This window comes from Labeo rohita, chromosome 22 (genome assembly GCF_022985175.1).
Source record: "Labeo rohita strain BAU-BD-2019 chromosome 22, IGBB_LRoh.1.0, whole genome shotgun sequence".
NCBI lineage: Eukaryota > Metazoa > Chordata > Actinopteri > Cypriniformes > Cyprinidae > Labeo > Labeo rohita.
Window position 1 is genome coordinate 8,305,419 of NC_066890.1, and position 19,255 is coordinate 8,324,673.

The 19,255-nt window shown below is 38.4% G+C and overlaps 2 protein-coding genes across 4 annotated transcripts; both read left to right on the plus strand.

The window, feature by feature from the left end:
- The first annotated feature begins 462 nt into the window (after window positions 1–462).
- nbl1 (NBL1, DAN family BMP antagonist) lies at window positions 463–7,962 on the plus strand. Its single transcript, XM_051095306.1, has 4 exons — window positions 463–707; window positions 1,317–1,498; window positions 1,652–1,763; window positions 7,408–7,962. Exons 2-4 carry the CDS (start codon window positions 1,326–1,328, stop codon window positions 7,645–7,647), a joined length of 525 nt encoding a protein of 174 aa, XP_050951263.1. The 5' UTR covers window positions 463–707; window positions 1,317–1,325; the 3' UTR covers window positions 7,648–7,962.
- A 3,427-nt stretch (window positions 7,963–11,389) lies between these two features.
- Window positions 11,390–16,412, plus strand: LOC127153793 (transmembrane protein 88B). Of its 3 annotated transcripts, none has more exons than XM_051095039.1 (3): window positions 11,390–11,552; window positions 12,684–12,963; window positions 15,643–16,412. In XM_051095039.1, the coding sequence occupies exons 2-3, from the start codon at window positions 12,685–12,687 to the stop codon at window positions 15,868–15,870; spliced, it is 507 nt and encodes a 168-aa protein (XP_050950996.1). In that variant the 5' UTR covers window positions 11,390–11,552; window position 12,684; the 3' UTR covers window positions 15,871–16,412. The 3 variants fall into 3 exon arrangements, with proteins under 3 accessions (XP_050950996.1, XP_050950997.1, XP_050950994.1); XM_051095040.1 differs by lacking the exon at window positions 11,390–11,552 and adding an exon at window positions 12,011–12,096; XM_051095037.1 differs by lacking the exon at window positions 11,390–11,552 and adding an exon at window positions 12,101–12,128.
- The last annotated feature ends 2,843 nt before the right edge of the window (window positions 16,413–19,255 follow it).

A 19,255-nucleotide genomic window follows, 5' to 3' on the forward strand; every position in this document is an offset into this window, starting at 1 on the left:
TATGATTAAAAATTGATCCTGAATTTGACGAATGTTGCGAGACTGACGCTGCTTTTTTATTGCATAAAGCGCTACATTTTAAGGTCGTTTTTCAGTTCAACAACTTCCAAAAAGTGCAGCGTGAACATTCATCTAAACACCTCCTTTTGTGCTCCTCCGAAGAGTGAAAGTGCGAAAAGTGTTTTAAGTTATAATTCCGTTTGAAACTCAATAAAGGCCTCTTTTTCAAAGTGCTGCGATGGTATCAGACGGCAGAAACATGGTGGTTTTGTCCTCTCGGAGGCTCGGATCACTTTAAAACCATGAGACAGGGATCACATACTGAGAGTTTGAGTTTGTTCTGGATGCTGGTGAAGATTCAGATCAGATTGCAGGAGATTCTGACCTGCCAAATCCACCAGCATCATCATCTGCCCGCCTACACACACACACACACCTCGCGTCTGACCCGCCCCCAAAACACACACGCACGCACACACACACACGCACTCGGCGCTGGGCAGCGACTGCAGCGAACGGCTCCGCTGGCTGTGTGTTTGAAAGACACGGACCGACACATCACGTTTCTTCTGACTCTCGTGCGTGTGTGTGTGTGTGTTGGTGATGTAATTGTTTAACTCCAGCAGGTCATAACAGGGCGAACCGTCCGTTAATCACCATATGAGATCCGTCAGCGGGACATCAGACACAGAGACGCTCGAGAAACCGTAAGTTTGTGTCGGATCTCCTCACTGAACTCTGTAGAAGTGTTTGCCTTCATCGGGTCATGATAACCGACTTGTTCTTGAAGTTTGAGAAGTCGAGAAGTAGTTTTAATGTCACGTAAGCAAAAGAGACTATTTGTGTTTGTCTCTCTCTCTCCTGGTTTCTCTTTGAAATGGAATATGGGATCCGCCGGGAGTGTTTTTATTTATGAAAGCGGAGCTTTTGGCTTCTTGCGGACGTGCTGTTTTAACTGCGCCTGTTCGCTTTGGCATAAAACAGAGGAGGCATTTAAGACGCATGCTTTATTAGAGTCAGGTGGTATCAGAGTCTGTCTCTCTCTCTCTGCCTGTCTCTCTCTCTCTCTCTCTCTCTCTCTGGTGTTCTGGACCGAGTGAACCACATTGTTCCTGTGTCTCGTTCTGTGATTGTGCGCCAGTTTCTGGCCATGCGAAGAGTTGATTGCTCTCCGTCGGTGCGAAACCGGCCAGAGCGAGTCCAGAACGCTCGGCGGAGAGCGGCGTGCTAATAAAACAAGATAAATGAGGTTTAGAAAAGCGGCGGGCGCATTCCTCTGAGCTTTGATTTCTGATTATTTAACGATGTGTTTTCAGGTTTCCGCGATGTGGCCGCGCGTTCTGCTGGCGTGTTTGCTGCTGGAGTTGTGCGGCGCGGCTCCGCACGCTCACATCAACCGCCTCGCGCTCTTCCCCGACAAAAGCGCCTGGTGCGAAGCCAAAAACATCACGCAGATCGTCGGACACACGGGCTGCACGCCACGATCCATCCAAAACAGGTCACACGCACACGCTGTTGTCCGGTTTGGGGAATTCTTGAATGTTTCTCTGTGTTCGTTTGACCAAAACAAACATTCAGCGATTAAATCCTGCCGTAGTCGAGCGGCACGATTGTCGTGTGTGTTCTAACAGTGCTGCCTTGTGTTTTTCAGGGCCTGTCTGGGTCAGTGTTTCAGCTACAGTGTGCCCAACACCTTCCCACAATCCACCGAGTCTCTGGTCCATTGCGACTCCTGCATGCCGGCGCAGACGCAGTGGGAGGTGGTGAGTGTGTCAGCGTTAAACTCGCTGGGTGAACTGCGAACACTTTTATGAGCGGGGCTTTAAAATCTTCACACCAAACCACAGCGTACGGTACAGTGCAACTGTGAAAGTAGCAGATATGTCGCTCCCAAATATACACACTCAAGCTGAAATGATAGAAATATTGAGAATAAATTATAGTATTTGTGCTGCAGTAGTGAAAACTGCAAAAATACTGCAATTAAATTGTCATATTTGTTTTGCAATAGTGAAATTACATATTGCACATGTCTGAATTGCAGATTTTTAAATTGTCATATTTGTGTTGCAATAGTAACAGCATCAAAAGTACTGCATCCAAATTGTCACTTTGTAACAATAGTGAAAATGGTAAACTTCACAAATATTGCAACTAAATGATCATATTTGTGCAGCAGTTGTATAAACAGCAGAAGCACTGCACTTTTCCTGCAATAGATGGGAAACTTCAGAAATGTTTAGAGTAAATGATAACAGTCGTCAGTCGTGAAAACGGCAGAAATACTGCATCCGAACTGTCACTTTTGTTGCAATAGTGAAAAATACAAACATACAGTGAGTGAACGATAACGTTTGTGCTGCAATAGTAAAAAAACCTGCAAAAACACTGCGTCCAATTTGTCACTTTTGTTGCAATAGCGCAAATGATAACCTACAGAAATACTCTGAGTAAATGATAAACTGCAAGTAAATTATTAAAAAATAAATAAATTGCGAGTAAATGATAAACTGCAGTGAAAACTGCAGAAATACTGTCCAGATTGTCAGTATTGTGGCAATTGCGCAAATGGCAAACTGAAGAAATACTGCGAGTAAATGATAATACTTGTGCTACAGTAGTGAAAACCGCTAAAATGTTGCGTCCAAATTGTCATATTTGTGCTACAATAATGACAGTTACAAAAATACTGTGTCCAAATTGTCACTTTTGTTGCAACAGTGAAAAATACAAACTTAAGAAATCTTGTGAGTGAACGATAAAATGTGTGCTTCAGTAAATACTGCAATTAAATTGTCATACTTTTTCTGCAGTAGTGAAATTGCAGATTGCAGATGTCTAAATTTCAGATTTTTAAATTGTCATATTTGTGCTACACTAGCTGCAGAAATACTGTGTCCAAATTGTCACTTTGTAACAATAGTGAAAATTGCTACACAAATATTGCAACTAAATGATCATATTTGTGCATCATTTGTGAAAACAGCAGAAATACTGCACTTTGCTGTAATAGATGGGAAACTTCAGAAATGTTTAGAGTAAATGAAAACATTTGTGCTGCAGTATTAAAAACTGCAACTTGACGATTGCAAACTTCATAAATATTCTGCTCGTATTTGTGCTGCAATAGTGAAAACAGCAAAAACATTGCATGTAAATTGACTTATGCAGTAATCTAAACTGCAGTAATACTGTGATCCCAGTGATTTGTGGGTTGTTTTGTGTGATTCTCTGGCATGACATCGAATCCTTAAAATCAACACACGTCGATGTGCGTTCGAGAACACGTCACGCGCAGATACTCTTTCAGCCGGAGTGATGAATGCGTCCGGCCGCATGCCGCGTGTCTTGTCGTGTGGTGCGCTGTAGCAAGCGAGAGCTGCGAGCAAACCGCAATACCTATTTAACATCCAGCGCAGTGATTGATGGACTCGCCGAGAAGGTTGACTGAGTCTTTATGAGGCATGTTGAAAGACAACAAACACACTCATCCGTCTTGCGCAGAGAACACGGCGTGTTTTAACTGTCACGCGTGAGCGCGTGTTGATTTTGTGTATTTACAGTATTTCGCGGCGGGCTTCAGCTCTGGCCGCCCTCTAGCGTTGGAGTTTATTTTGCTTTGCCTGGCAGAAGACGGGAATGTTTGACCGCCGGCAGAACGGCGATATCGACACATGAAAATAATCTCTTTGTTTGCCCTCTTTCTCACCCGTCGGGATCCGAGAACGGTTGTATTGACGATAACCGAACGTTCTGACGCACGAGGAATGTTGAGGGTTCGGTTCGACTTGAAAAGGTCTTGCTGTATTTACGCAGAAACATCATGTTCTGTTTGCGAGAGCTCTCGTAGCGTTAGCCGCTGACTCAAAGGGGCCGCTCTCTGCTACTTATTATGTTCTTTTATACAATCTGGCTTTAATAGAAAGCAGTTCACGTTTGGTAAATAAAACAGACTCGGGCTTGTGTTGACAAAGACCTGCAGTAATGTGACAGCAACCCGATCTGACCCGCAGCACCAACACTCGCTTACCGTAGACAAACTTTAGACTAACGTTACACAGCGTCCCGACCAGACGCCGTGCGGCTTTCCAGCGTAATTTCAAGAAAAACAAAATCACGGCCAATCAGAACATGTTTGGCTTTCATTTTAGACCATAGAGATTTTCCCCTTAAAATAGCTTAGGGGAACGTTCGCAGCAACAAAGCAACCGAATGTCATTTTTTCCATGAGAGTTGCTGATCTGAAGGTGTGTTGTTGGTTTATAGTGAGTTTTACCCACAGTCAGTGTTTAGCCGTTTAGCGAGTCCACTTAACAACATCATTATTTCTGTACGGATGGACACTCAGAAGTATATTCTGACAACTTTTTTCCAAGTAGTGCATTAACATGAAAGGACTCTTAACTTATGAAACAGACATGTTTTTCTCCTCATTTGCATTTCATTTACATATATTCATTTAGCAGACGCTTTTATCCAAAGTGAGTTGCAAATAAGGAACATCTCAAGCATTTTGTCACAGTTTTTGGCCATTATGGCACACTTATGACCTCTTTGGTTTGATCACACTGCTGTGTATTTGCATAATGCTTCACTGCAGCAGCAACACTCACTAAACTCACAGCGCAAATCTTCAATCTTTCACTCAAATTAATGTCCTTCGGTTTCTTTGTTGCTGCAGATTGCTTTCCTTGAAGTAGAAAAGATTGTCTCCTGCTTGCCACATTACCACATCACAGCATGTTAGTCAACAGTGCTGTATGACGGCGTTTTAGTGGCATGTTAAAATTTTTTTAAATTAGAATCATAATATTTCAAGAATAAAGTTGAAATTCTGAGAATGATATCGAAATATTATGAGAATACAGTCGAAATATTACAAGAATAAAGTCAAAATACAACGAGAATAAAGTCGAAATATTTTGACATTATGCTGGTTGTATTTTGACTTTATTCTCAAAATATTGTCGATATTATCGAAATATTATGAGAATAAAGTCGAAATATCACAAGAATGAAGTCGAAATATATTGGAAGTAAAGTCGAAATACTACGACAATAAAGTCTAAATATTTAGAGAATAAAGTCGAATACTACGAGAATAAAGTTCAGAATAAAGTTTAAATATTACGAGAATAAAGTTCAAATACAAGAGAATAAAGTTGAGAATAAAGTTGAGAATAAAGTCGAAATATTATAATAAAAAAAGTCGAAATAGTATAATCAAAATACTACAAAAATAAAGTCAAAATACTACGGCAATAAAGTTGAAATATTTCAAGGATAAAGTTGAAATTCTGAGAATGAAATCGAAATATCATGAGAATACAGTCGAAATATTACGAGAATAAAGTAAAAATATTTTGAGAGTAAAGTTGAAATACTACGAAAATAAAGTTGAAATATTACGAGAATAAAGTCAAAATATTTTGAGAATAAAGTCGAAATACCACGACAGTAAAGTTGAAATATTACGAGAATAGTCAAAATACAAGAGAATAAAGTTGAGAAGAAAGTTAAAATATTACGACAATAAAGTCAAAGTACTACGAGAATTAAGTTGAAATATTTTGAGAATAAAGTCGAAAATATTTAGAGAATAAAGTTGAGAATAAAGTTGAAATACTATGAGAATAAAGTCGAAATATTTTGACATTATTTTGGTTGTATTTTGACTTTATTCTCAAAATATTGTCGATATTATCGAAGTATTATGAGAATAAAGTCGAAATATCACAAGAATAAAGTCGAAATATATTGGAAGTAAAGTCGAAATACTACGACAATAAAGTCTAAATATTTAGAGAATAAAGTCGAATACTACGAGAATAAAGTTCAGAATAAAGTTTAAATATTACGAGAATAAAGTCAAAATATTTTGAGAATAAAGTTTAAATATTACAAGAATAAAGTTCAAATACAAGAGAATAAAGTTGAGAATAAAGTTGAGAATAAAGTCGAAATATTATAATAAAAAAAGTCGAAATAGTATAATCAAAATACTACAAAAATAAAGTCAAAATACTACGGCAATACAGTTGAAATATTTCAAGGATAAAGTTGAAATTCTGAGAATGAAATCGAAATATCATGAGAATACAGTCGAAATATTACAAGTATAAAGTCGAAATACTATGAGAATAAAGTTGAAATATTATGAGAATAAAGTAAAAATATTTTGAGAGTAAAGTTGAAATACTACGAAAATAAAGTTGAAATATTACAAGAATAAAGTCAAAATATTTTGAGAATAAAGTCGAAATACCACGACAGTAAAGTTGAAATATTACGAGAATAGTCAAAATACAAGAGAATAAAGTTGAGAAGAAAGTTAAAATATTATGACAATAAAGTCAAAGTACTACGAGAATTAAGTTGAAATATTTTGAGAATAAAGTCGAAAATATTTAGAGAATAAAGTTGAGAATAAAGTTGAAATACTACAACAATAAAGTTGAAATACTATGAGAATAAAGTCGAAATATAAAAGAATAAAGTTGAGAATAAAGTTGAAATACTACGAGAATAAAGTTCAAATACAAAATAATAAAGTTGAAATATTACAAGAATAAAATCAAAATACAAGAGAATAAAGTTGAGAATGAAGCTGAAATATTGTGAGAATAAAGTCAAAATACTACAATAAAGTTGAAATATTTCGAGAATAAAGTTGAAAATACAAAAGAATAAAGTTAAAATATTACAAGAATTAAATCAAATTACAAGAGAATAAAGTTGAGATTAAAGTTGAAATATTACGAGAATAAAGTCAAAATACTATGTGAATAAAGTCTGAATATTCCAAGAATAAAGTTTGAATGATACGAGAACAAAGTCAAAATGATTCAAGAATAAAGTCGAAATACTATGAGAATAAACTACACTTCAGTTTAAGGGGCATGTAAGTCATTCGTCTTTCCGATTCATAATTTCAACTTTTCTCGTAATTTCTACTTTATTCCCAAAACATTTCGATTTTATTCTCAAACCATTTTGACTTTATTCTCGAAACATTTCAGCTTTATTCTCAAAATTTCTACTTATAAATGCAAATATTTCGAATTCATTCTCATAATTCATTCTCATTCAACTTCATCTCATAATTTTAGATATTTTTAAAGTGGCACTAAAACGCTGTTGTAGTATTCAAAAGCATTTTGTAGCAGTGTTTGCAGTACTTAAGGTTTCAAGAGGCGTTGCGGCTCAGGTTTGACCTCTGTGGTTTTCCTGCACTGCTGTGTATTTGTATATTGCATCGCTGCAGCAGCGACACTTGCTTGCACTGTTGCTGCAAATCACTTTAACATTGAAAAGATTGTTTGTCACTTGTTGCGTTACTGCATTGCAGCATGTTTTGAATGAGTGTTGTGATCAAATCAAACTGACGGTGTGCGTATGTGTCTACAGGTGACTCTGGACTGCTCGGGCAGCGACGAAGCCCCGCGCGTGGATAAGTTAGTGGAGCGCATCCTCCACTGCAGCTGCCAGTCGTGCAGTAAAGAGAGCAGCCAGGAGGGGGCGCTGCTGCAGCTGTACCCGTCAGAGGGAGCGCTGGAGACGCCGTCGCTGTCGGACGCCACGCACACGCAGCACGCTCACATGCACGCCGACGCGCATTTAGACGTACACGCGCCCGAGGCCGGCTGATGCGCGCACGCACGCGCGCACGTTACGCTTTCCAGCCTACTGAACTCCCCGTCTCCCTCTCTGTCTGTCTAAAGCACTTTTTCACATAGAGATCACGACACTAATCAAGACTTTATCACAATCACTGAAGCTTCAGTCAGCTCTGTGAATAAATGCGCACACACACACACGCACACACACTAAACTATATATTACTGACGCATTCGCACACACGTCCAGATCTATATATCTGTAATGTAGCCTGCAGGAACACGTACAGTCAGACTGTGTGTCACTCATGTAATATTGTTTAATCACAATAAAATGTGAAATCACCTCTGTGTCTGAAGATTTATTCTTTAATGCTTACAGTTGTATATGTCTCTGTCACTGTGTAGGGGACATTTCAGACAGTAAAAGTAAACAGCAACAACATGCATCCTAATTTACCTTATTTCAGCTAATTCACGCTTCAGGTGTCCCGAGTTCGAATCCCGCCTCGGAGACCTTTCCCGATCCTGCCTCCTGTCTCTTCCACTTGCGTCCTGTCATATCTTCACTGTCCTATTAAGAAAAATGCAAAAACACCCCCAAAAAAGAAATGACTTTAGTTTTTACTAAATTTTTGACTAATATTTTTCCACATTTTTAAGTATATTTACGCTTACGCTATGCAAACTCATTCCCCATCTAGAGTGTTTAAAATTTCCTTTTTAACCACAGTATGTTGGTTTCTTAGAAGTGTGCTGCCTATGTAGACAGTTCAGCAGCCTTCTGAAATGGAGCTGCATCTGTATTATTTACACTCCACTTTTCATTACTTTATTCTTGAAACATTTCAACTTTATTCTCGTAATTTCAAATTTATTCTCGAAACATTTTAAATTTATTCTCGTAATATTTCGATTTTATTCTCGAAACATTTTAACTTAATATTTGTAATATTCTGATTTTATTATTGAAATATTTCAACTTTATTCTCGTAATTTGAACTTTATTGTCATAATATTTAGAATTTATTCTTCAAACATTTAGACTTTATTCTCATAACATTTTAACTTTATTCTCATAATATTCCAATTTTATTCTTCAAATATTTGAACTTTGTTCTCATAATATTTACATTTTATACTTGAAACATTTCAACTTTATCCTCTTAATATTTTGATTTTATTCTCAAAACATTTCAACTTTATTCTTGAAACATTTCGACTTTATTTTCATAATTTAGAGTTTATTCTCATAACATTTTAACGTTATTCTCATAATATTCCAACTTTATTCTTGAAACATTTCGACTTTATTTTCATAATTTAGAGTTTATTCTCATAACATTTTAACGTTATTCTCATAATATTCCAATTTTATTCTTGAAATATTTCAACCTTATTTTTGTAATTTGAACTTTATTAATATTTCGATTTTATTCTTGAAACATTTTGACTTTATTCTCGTAATTTCAAATTTATTCTCATAATATTTTGATTTTATTCTCGAAACATTTTAACTTAATATTTGTAATATTCTGATTTTATTATTGAAATATTTCAACTTTATTCTCGTAATTTGAACTTTATTCTCATAATATTTCGATTTTACACTTGAAACATTTCAACTTTATCCTCGTAGTATTTTGATTTTATTCTCAAAACATTTCAACATTTTATTCTTGAAACATTTAGACTTTATTCTCATAATTTAGAGATTATTCTCATAAAATTTTAACTTTATTCTCATAATATTCCAATTTTATTCTTGAAATATCTCAACTTTATTCTTGTAATTTGAACTTTATTAATATTTCGATTTTATTCTTGAAACATTTTGACTTTATACTCAAATTTTCAACATTATTCTTGAAATATTTCTGCTTTATTCTCAAAATATTACGAATATTATAATCTCGTAATATTAAATATTTATGTTTTTTACATTTTTTAACGTGGCACTAAAAGACCATGGTAGCGTTGCATTCAAAAGCATTTTGTAGCAGTATTTGCAGTATTCAGATTTTATTTTTACAATATTTTTGATTAATATTTTTCTACATTTTATCTATATTTACACTTATTTGCACTATACAACCTCAATTCACATGTGGAGTGTTTACAATCTTGCAAGTTTCTATTTTAACTACAGTATGATGTTTTCTCAGAAGTGTGCTGCCTATGTAGAGAGTTCATTAGGCTGTTGAAATGGATCCACGACTATTATTTATACTGCACTTTTCACAATACATGTAATTTTGCTGCAGCTTTGCAGGAAATCATCCTTTAATGTCCTGGTGAGCAGGACTGTCTTGACTATCGCGAGGTAAGTGCTTTGTGAGTAATAGCAGATGTATATTTCTCCTTAATTGTCGCGGGTCATGCTCGCCGTGTGTGATGTGGAGTAGAGTCTGTCTGTCACCGCGACAGTGATTTTCAGATGAAAAGGCCATGTGGACGTCAAGTAGTCCACGAATGCGTTTGCCATGGTAACCATCGGGGACAGTCTGTGATTATCGTCGGTGACCGATGTGTGTGTGTGTCCTGAAAAGCTCGTTCGGCGGGTCACGTGACAGCCGTTCAGCCTGATTGGGTCCAGAAGAGAAACGGGACGCGTTCAGACCCACATTCAGACGGAGGCTACAGGAAAAACAACAGGTTGTTTGTGTAGTGGTGAAGCTAAGAAACACACACGTGATTATGTTTATTTTCATGAGTTCACACAAGCATTTCAAATTTATACATATTATATTACTTGAAACGTGAAGTCAGGCTGCTGAATGGCGTCATGACTGGTGTTGACCAGCGGGTGGCGCTGTGAGCACGTGTGTGTTTCGTCGAGCTTCTGACTGTTTTTTGAATATTATTTTTCACCTAATTTTTTCACTATATATATATATATATATATATATATATATATATATATATGAATGGCTCATCAAGAATGATTTAATTAGCCATCATGCTTTGTTTCCAGTGCTTTATCTTGTCCATCGCTGATGAGCTGAGCGGATGCGTCCCTTTATCTCTTCAGCACAGCACTCTGGGAAGGAATGGAGCTCATCAATTTCATTATCAGCTCATCTTTGATTAATCATGTCAGTGAGAGACATGCTGCCGAAAGGCAAAGTTATACTTCAGTTTTCTGTCTGTCTGGGGTAAAATGTTGTAATTAAACTAATTCTTGATGTATAAAAAATTAGTGGAAACAGTTGACTCATTTTTTATTTATTTTTTGCTTATTAGACTATAGATGTCTAGCTAGGCTAGTCTACAAACTGAATAATGAGGTGCATTTCCTGTCAAGCTTCTTCAACAGCTGCACACAACATGCTTACTAACTAGACTGCACTTGGCGATTTGTGATCAGCACTAATTAGCTTCCACCATTAGTAATTAGCTGCCACACAGCCAGTTTAAAAAGTCACGACTGAGAAAATCGTGAGTTTCCACACTGATAATTACGTTTTTGCGAAGGCGGCAAGAGTCTTCGTCTTGTTTTTCCTTGAGAGTTTATTTTCCTTCGAGTTAAACTAAAGCCCTGAGTAATCCAGATGGATTTAAGGACAATAATGATGTACAGACGTGTAAACCTCCACGATTGTCAAACATTTACCACAGTTTACTTAACAGTACCGCACCTAATAATCCACAGTTACTGTTTCTACGGTAAAATTTGACATTAACTTTATATGTCACCTCTGTCAGGACAATGATAAATTCAACAAAGAAGAATTATTAAAGCTTCATAACATTGATTTTACTCTATGGGATTTTGAAAAAAAAAAGTGAACCTTTCAAGCAATTTTAGTTCGACCCACGTCCTCAGACAGACCTCAGCCCGTCTCTCTCTCTCTCTCTCTCTCTCTCTCTCTCTCTGTCAGTGTGATGTTTGTATCCTCTGGATAACGGAATAAAATCTCTGCAGCTCCACAGCAGGTAAGACACTGAAAAGTTCATCCTGTAAAGAGATTGTTTTTGTCCTTATTACTTATTCACACGATTCTGTCATTATTAGCAATTATTCCGATCCAGAGAACATGCGGGTCCAAACAGACCTGGGCTGTGTCTCAATAGTTAGTGAGAATCTTGGGCGCGAAATGCCGTTGACTCGGAACGCGCCAAAAAGCCGTTGAAGTGAAGCGCGCGAAAAATGCGGACTAGCTCAGTAGGTTGAAAACAGACACGGTCTGTTTAGTTTATTCAGCTCTGCTCTGATTGCCAAGTGTTTGTTCTGGGAACTGTCCGGACTGACTGGAGGAAGATGAATTGAGCTGAAAATAATCGACCCATCATTCAATGAATCGAGTTTCTCGTGTATAAACATCGACAGGTTATAATATCATGGAAAAGCTTAGTGTTTATATTGGAATATATTGTTTATACTGCAATATAGTGTTTACTTTAATGATGAAATCAGTGAATGCTTCATCTAGTAAAGGCAGACTTTGTTCTGATCTCATATTTTATGACTTTTCTTAAGGTAACGCCCTGAAGTCAAAGCTTGGAAAAGATGTATGAATTATGTATTTGTGTTATGTTGTATTGTGTTTGTGTTTCATGAAGATGAAACAGAACATTCAGTTCACTATAATCATCTTCATTTCCATAAAACTAAAAGCACCCCAGGCTATATTCCCTCTCTGTCTGTGTCTCTGCCTCTTTTGTTTGACTGTGTTTTATTAAAGGGCTTTTATTTCATATCTGATATTCTTCTCTCCTCTGAAGGCATTTAACCGCTTTATTGTCATATTTAGTGATGTATCTGACTCATATCTGTTTGGTTGTTTGCCGTCTGCAAAAGAAATCTCATCAGATTTTACGACTCCAAACCAAACCACATTAATCTGTGATTAAAATGTGTATGTATGCATAGTCTATAGCTAGATACTAGATTTTAATTTCATTACTTCCAAAAACAAAGTCTGCGGTGTGAACAGTCAGCCTTGGAAACTGATGCATGTGAATCCTGTCAATTCAAATTGGCTTCAATAATGTATGCATATTAAATATTTATAATTATACTTAATATATCATATTCAATTTTTTAATGCATTTGTGTGTGTTTAGGATGTGTGGTATGACGGTCCTTTTAGATGATGGTGGAGGCGATGAAGACTTTGATGTGGGTGACGGGATCCGGATGCTGCCGCCTCCTCCGGCTCAGTGTGATGGTGGGGTTTGGGGGGCCCGGCGGGGTCACTGCGGGTGTGTGCTCTGGACGCTGGTGCTGCTGCTGTGGAACGTCCTGCTGTTGCTGGTTTGTGTGGGGCTGATGTTCCTGATCTTTAGCCTCATTCTGCTGCCCGCCGCCCTGCTGCTGTACGCCGGTTTCCTGTGCCACTCACGGGTAGATACTCCCACAAACACACGCGGACACCCGTAAGCACACATATTCACCCACAAACACACATATATGCCCTCAAACAACACACATGTGCACATATACCTACATACGCCCGCAAAACGCGATATGCCCACAAGCACATGCATGGACCCACAAACACACAGATATGCCAGCAGAAACCCACATACACCCACAAACACATGTATACGCCTACAAACACACAGCTATGCCCATATACACCCACAAAAATATAGATACGCCCACAAACACCCACAAAAGCACATATACACCCACAAACACCAACCAAAGCATGCATACGCTCACAAACACTCGTATACATCCTCAAACACCCACATATGCCCACAAACATACACCTACGCCTAAAGCACAGATGCACCCAAACACCAGCAAAAGCACGCATACGCCCACAAAAACACAGATAAGCCCACATACACCCTCAAACACCTGCATACAAACACACAGATATGCCCACAAACACGCCCTCAAACACACGCAAAAGTACATATATGCCCATAAACACACAGATAAGCCCACATACACCCACAAACCCACAGATATGCCCACAAACACATGCATACACCCACAAACACACAGATATGCCCACAAACACATGCATATACCCACAAACACAGATATGCCCACCAACATGCATATGCCAACAAACACCCACAAAAACACATATGCCAGCAAACACTCACAAAAAAAACACATACACACACAAACACCTGCATACACCCACAAACACAGATATGCCAACAAACACCCACATAAAAAAAACACACACATACACCAACAAACACCTGCAAAAACAGACATACACCCACAAACACACAGATAAGCCCACAAACACCCTTGTAGTCCACAAACATCCACAAAATCCACACATATGCCCACAAACATGCATATGCCAACAAACACCTGCAAAAAACAAAACATAACACATATACGCCCACAAACACCCGCAAAAACACACATACACCCACAAACACCCGCAAAAAAACCCCACACATACGCCCACAAACACCCGCAAAAACATGTGTACCCCCCAAAAACACGCGCATACACCGACAAACACATATATGCCCACCAACACGCATATGCCAGCAAAGACCCACAAAAAAAACACACACACTCACAAACACCCACATACACCCACAAACACACAGATATGCCAACAAACACCCACATAAAAAAGCACACACGCCAACAAGCACCTGCAAAACAGACACATACCCACAAACACATGCATATGCCCTCAAACACGCATACACCCACAAACACTCGCATACGCCCACAAACACCCTTGTAGTCCACAAACACCCACAAAAACACACATATACCCACAAACACCTGCAAAACCATTCATACACCCACAAACACACGCATACGCCCTCAAACACCCACATAAGCCCTCAAACACCCGCATACACCCACAAACACGCATATGCCAACAAACACACGCAAAAAAAGCAAAAAAAACCCCACACATACGCCCACAAACACCCGCATACACCCACAAACACACAGATATGCCCATAAACGCGCATATGCTAACAAACACCCGCAAAAATAAAACAAAACACACATACGCCCACAAACACCCTTGTAGTCCACAAACACCCACAAAAACACACATATACCCACAAACACCTGCAAAACCATTCATACACCCACAAACACACGCATACGCCCTCAAACACCCACATAAGCCCTCAAACACCCGCATACACCCACAAACACGCATATGCCAACAAACACACGCAAAAAAAGCAAAAAAAAAACCCACACATACGCCCACAAACACCCGCATACACCCACAAACACACAGATATGCCCATAAACGCGCATATGCTAACAAACACCCGCAAAAATAAAACAAAACACACATACGCCCACAAACACCCTTGTAGTCCACAAACACCCACAAAAACACACATATACCCACAAACACCTGCAAAACCATTCATACACCCACAAACACACGCATACGCCCTCAAACACCCACATAAGCCCTCAAACACCCGCATACACCCACAAACACGCATATGCCAACAAACACACGCAAAAAAAGCAAAAAAAAACCCCACACATACGCCCACAAACACCCGCATACACCCACAAACACACAGATATGCCCATAAACGCGCATATGCTAACAAACACCCGCAAAAATAAAACAAAACACACATACGCCCACAAACACCTGCAAAAACATGCATACACCCACAAATACACAGATAAGCCCACAAACACTTTTGGTACCGAAATTTTAAAAACGTCCATTTCCCGCTTACATGTGAGCGCTGTTGAGCCGATTTTTAAACAGTGCTGATTGGCCATAGTGTTCACGCGCTCGACAGACATGACGCTTCTCCGAGCGCTCACAAATAAGCCCAGTGGGAGCATTTGAAAGCCACGTGTGTCAGTGGATCCCTAATACATCTGCATATAGATGGATCCGCTGTGTGAGCGGGAAATGGACGTTTTTTAAAATTTCAGTACCAAAAGTACCGAACCCAGTACCGTTTGACAGCCCTAATGTATATGCCCACAAACACCCACAAAAACACGCATACACCCACAGACACTTGCATACACCCACGAAACACAGATATGCCCACAGACACACAATATTCTGATGTTCAGGTTCTGTTTCTACAGGTTGTGGCTTCACAGGCTGCTTTCTGCCGTTACCTTGACGACAACAGCTGCTCTGCCCTCATCATCCTGGGTTTTGTCATGATGTCTCCGCTGGTCGTGGTTGCTGCGGCAACATTCTGCGCTCTTCTCAGGCGGCTTCACCTTCTCTTATATTTTCAGCCAATCGCCGAAGCGCGGTATAAAGGGCGGGGCTTGGGCTGGAGGCGGGACATCCACGCCTGGGTTTGACTGACAGACACGCCCACCGTTCTCAGTTCAGCGTGCAGTGTGACCTCGAGCAACATTTATAATTTGAAGATCAAAGGGTTAGTGATGTCACGGGACTGTAACGCTCATGTAACTCAATCGTGTAACGTGTATATAATGTATCCCTGAATGACGGAAATGTCATGACTTTTTCCAGAGAATCCTGTTTCAGCCGATTCAGTCCTTTCACATGATTGAGAAATTGATGTAAATTTGAAGCGTAAGTGTTACTGTATATTTCAAATGTAAATGTATTACCATTTTAGATTTTATGACTACTTTCTTTCCGCAGTCTGTTTGCGTGCAACATATGACAAAACAATCACACAATGTTCATCATCACTACAGAATCGCAATGAAAAATATCTCTTTGTTCTGAAAAAAACGTAGATGTATTGCAATTTAAGTGTTACCAAACTGATGTTTCAGTGGTTTATGAAAAAGTGAAGTAGTCTAGAGATGTGTTTAGTCGCTCATGTCGCTGTTTATATTGCAGAAATGTGAATAAACCGACTGAAATCAGATCTGTGGCTGAACTTCATTTTGGAAAGTCTTGGTGAAATCTGAAGCCTGCATTTGGATCAGACGCGTCCCATAAGCCAGCGCTGTAAAAATATCTCGCAATTATAAATTCATGAGGCTCAGAAATATTCCTCTTATATAGAGCGCAAGAGAGGACGCTCAATCATCCACAAACTCCAGAAACTTCTGCTTTAAACATACTGTGATGGAAAGTAATTCAATTTAACACATGTGATGTTTATAACATTCAGCACAGCGATCGCCAAAACTAAAGGAGTTGCGTTTGGAGGAGCTGGAGCTCACAGACGCTGGTTTGTCCTCGTAAAGGTGAACTGCTGTTTGAGTTCAGACTGTGTGTGGTTTACAGATTAACTCTTTACTCCGGGTCAGTTTGACCTGCACACTCTGTGTGTGATTTGCATATGCAAAACTCTTAATGCCTAAACCCCCCCTCAACGCACTGTGATTTATCTCTATGACAACAGGCAGCAGCTGGACCTTTGCCATAGCAACATAATGGGATGAGAGAGGGTTGAGCTAATGACAAGTAATGACAACCAGCGCAGAGACGAACGTATAGAGAGAGAGAAAGTTGGACTTCCACAAGTTTCCCACAGTGTGTTATATTTCTCTAATAAATAGACTAAAAATGTCTGTCAAGACAAAGATGTTGATAACATGTTTCTAGCAATGATTAGCAAGGTATTAGCATGTTGTTAACATGTTTATAATGGGATTACAATGTTGCTAGCATGTTGCTAGCATGTTGTTAACATGTTTCTACCATGACTAGCATATAGTTAGTATGTTGTTAGCATCATTAGCATGTTGCTAGGATTTTTCTAACATGATTAGCTTGTTGCTAACATGTTTGTACCATGATTAACATGTTGTTAGCATGATTAGCATTAAGTTAACATGTTGCTAGCATGGTCCTACCATGATTTGCATGTTCTTAGCATGTTGTTAGCGTAATTAGCAAGTTACTAGCATGCTGTTACCATGATTTGCATGTTACTAGCATGTTGCTAACATGATTAACATGTTGCTAGGATGTTTTTAACATGATTAGCCTGATGTTAACATGTTTGTAACATAGTTTGCATGTTATTAGCATGATTAGCATGTTTCTAGAATGTTTCTAACATGATTAGCATGTTGTTAACATGTTCATAGCATGATTATCATGTTATTAACATATTCTAACATGATTGGATTGAAGTTAGCATGTTGCTAACATGTTTGTAGCATGATTAACAAGTTGTTAACATGTTTCTAACCTGATTAGAATGTTGCTAGCATTATTAGCATGTGGCTAGCATGTTGCTAGCATAATTAACATTTTGTTAACATGTTTCTACCACGACTAGCATATAGTTAGCATGTTCCTACCATGATTTACACTTTCTTAGCATGTTGTTAGCATAATTAGCAAGTTACTAGCATGCTGTTAGCATGATTTGCAAGTTACTAGCATGTTGCTCGTGTGATTAGCATGTTGCTAGGTTGTTTTAACATGATTAACCTGATGTTAGCATGTTTGTAACATAGTTTGAAAGTTATTAGCATGATTAGCATGCAGTTAGCATGTTTCTAGAATGTTTCTAACATGATTAGCATGTTGGTAGCATGTGTGTAGCCTGATTATCAATGCAAACACATTTTTAACATGATTAGCATGAAATTAGCATGTTGCTAACATGTCCGTAGCATGGTTAGCAAGTTGTGTAACAGGATTGGAATGTTGTTAGCATTTTGCTAGCATGATTAGCATGTGGCTAGCATGTTGCTAGCCATAATTAACATGTTGTTAACATGTTTCTACCATGACTAGCATATAGTTAGCATGTTGCTAGCATGACTACCATGTAGTTAGCATCTTGTTAATCATGTTTCTAAAATGACTAGCATGTCGTTAGCATGATTAACAAGTTACTAGCATGTTTCTTGCATGATTTGCATGTTACTAACATTTTGTTAGAATGTTTTTTTAACAAAATAATCAAGTTACTAACATGATTAGCAAATTGTTAGCATGTTGTTAGCATGATTAACAAGTTACTAGCAAGTTTCTAGCAAGATTAGCATGTTACTAGTGTGTTGTTAACGTAATTAGTTACTAGCATGCTGTTAGCATTATTAGTTACTACCATGTTTCTAGGATGTTTCTAACATGATTAGCATTTTGCTAGCATGTTTGTAGCACAATTATCATGTCATTAACACAATTAGCATTGAAGTTGTTGCTAGCATGTTCCTAGCATGATTAGCAAGTCACTGGTGTGTTGTTAACATGATTAGCAAGTTACTAGCATGTTTCTATCATGATTAGCATGTTACTAACATGTTGTTAGCATGATTAACAAGTTGCTAGCATGTTTCTATCATGATAAGCATGTTACTAGCATTTTGCCAGTATCTTTCTAATATGATAAGCCAGTTACTAGCATGATTAGCAAGTTACTAGCATGTTGTTAGCATGATTCGAACCTTTCTCAAGCCAGCCTAGTGATAATCTGTGTTTGTGTGATCACCTGATGATGTTCCACACATATTCTGATATTTGTATGTGGGAAACAGATCTTCAGTTTTTATAGTGTCAGACTCGAAACATTGCAGCATCAGCTGGTTGTGAGTGCGTCGTCTGATGAGACTGTGGTGCTGCTGAGGCGTCGGTTCCTCCTTTCATGTGCGTCTGTGGGATCTTCAGCTGTTTTTCTGAGCTCAGACTGAATCTCCAGCTGCTCTGGAGTGTTTTGTTGTGCCGTTTCTCGTGTGCCCCCTGTGACTCTCATTACCGTCTCTCATTCACTGACGATGAGGAGCTATTGTGTGTGAGCTCATC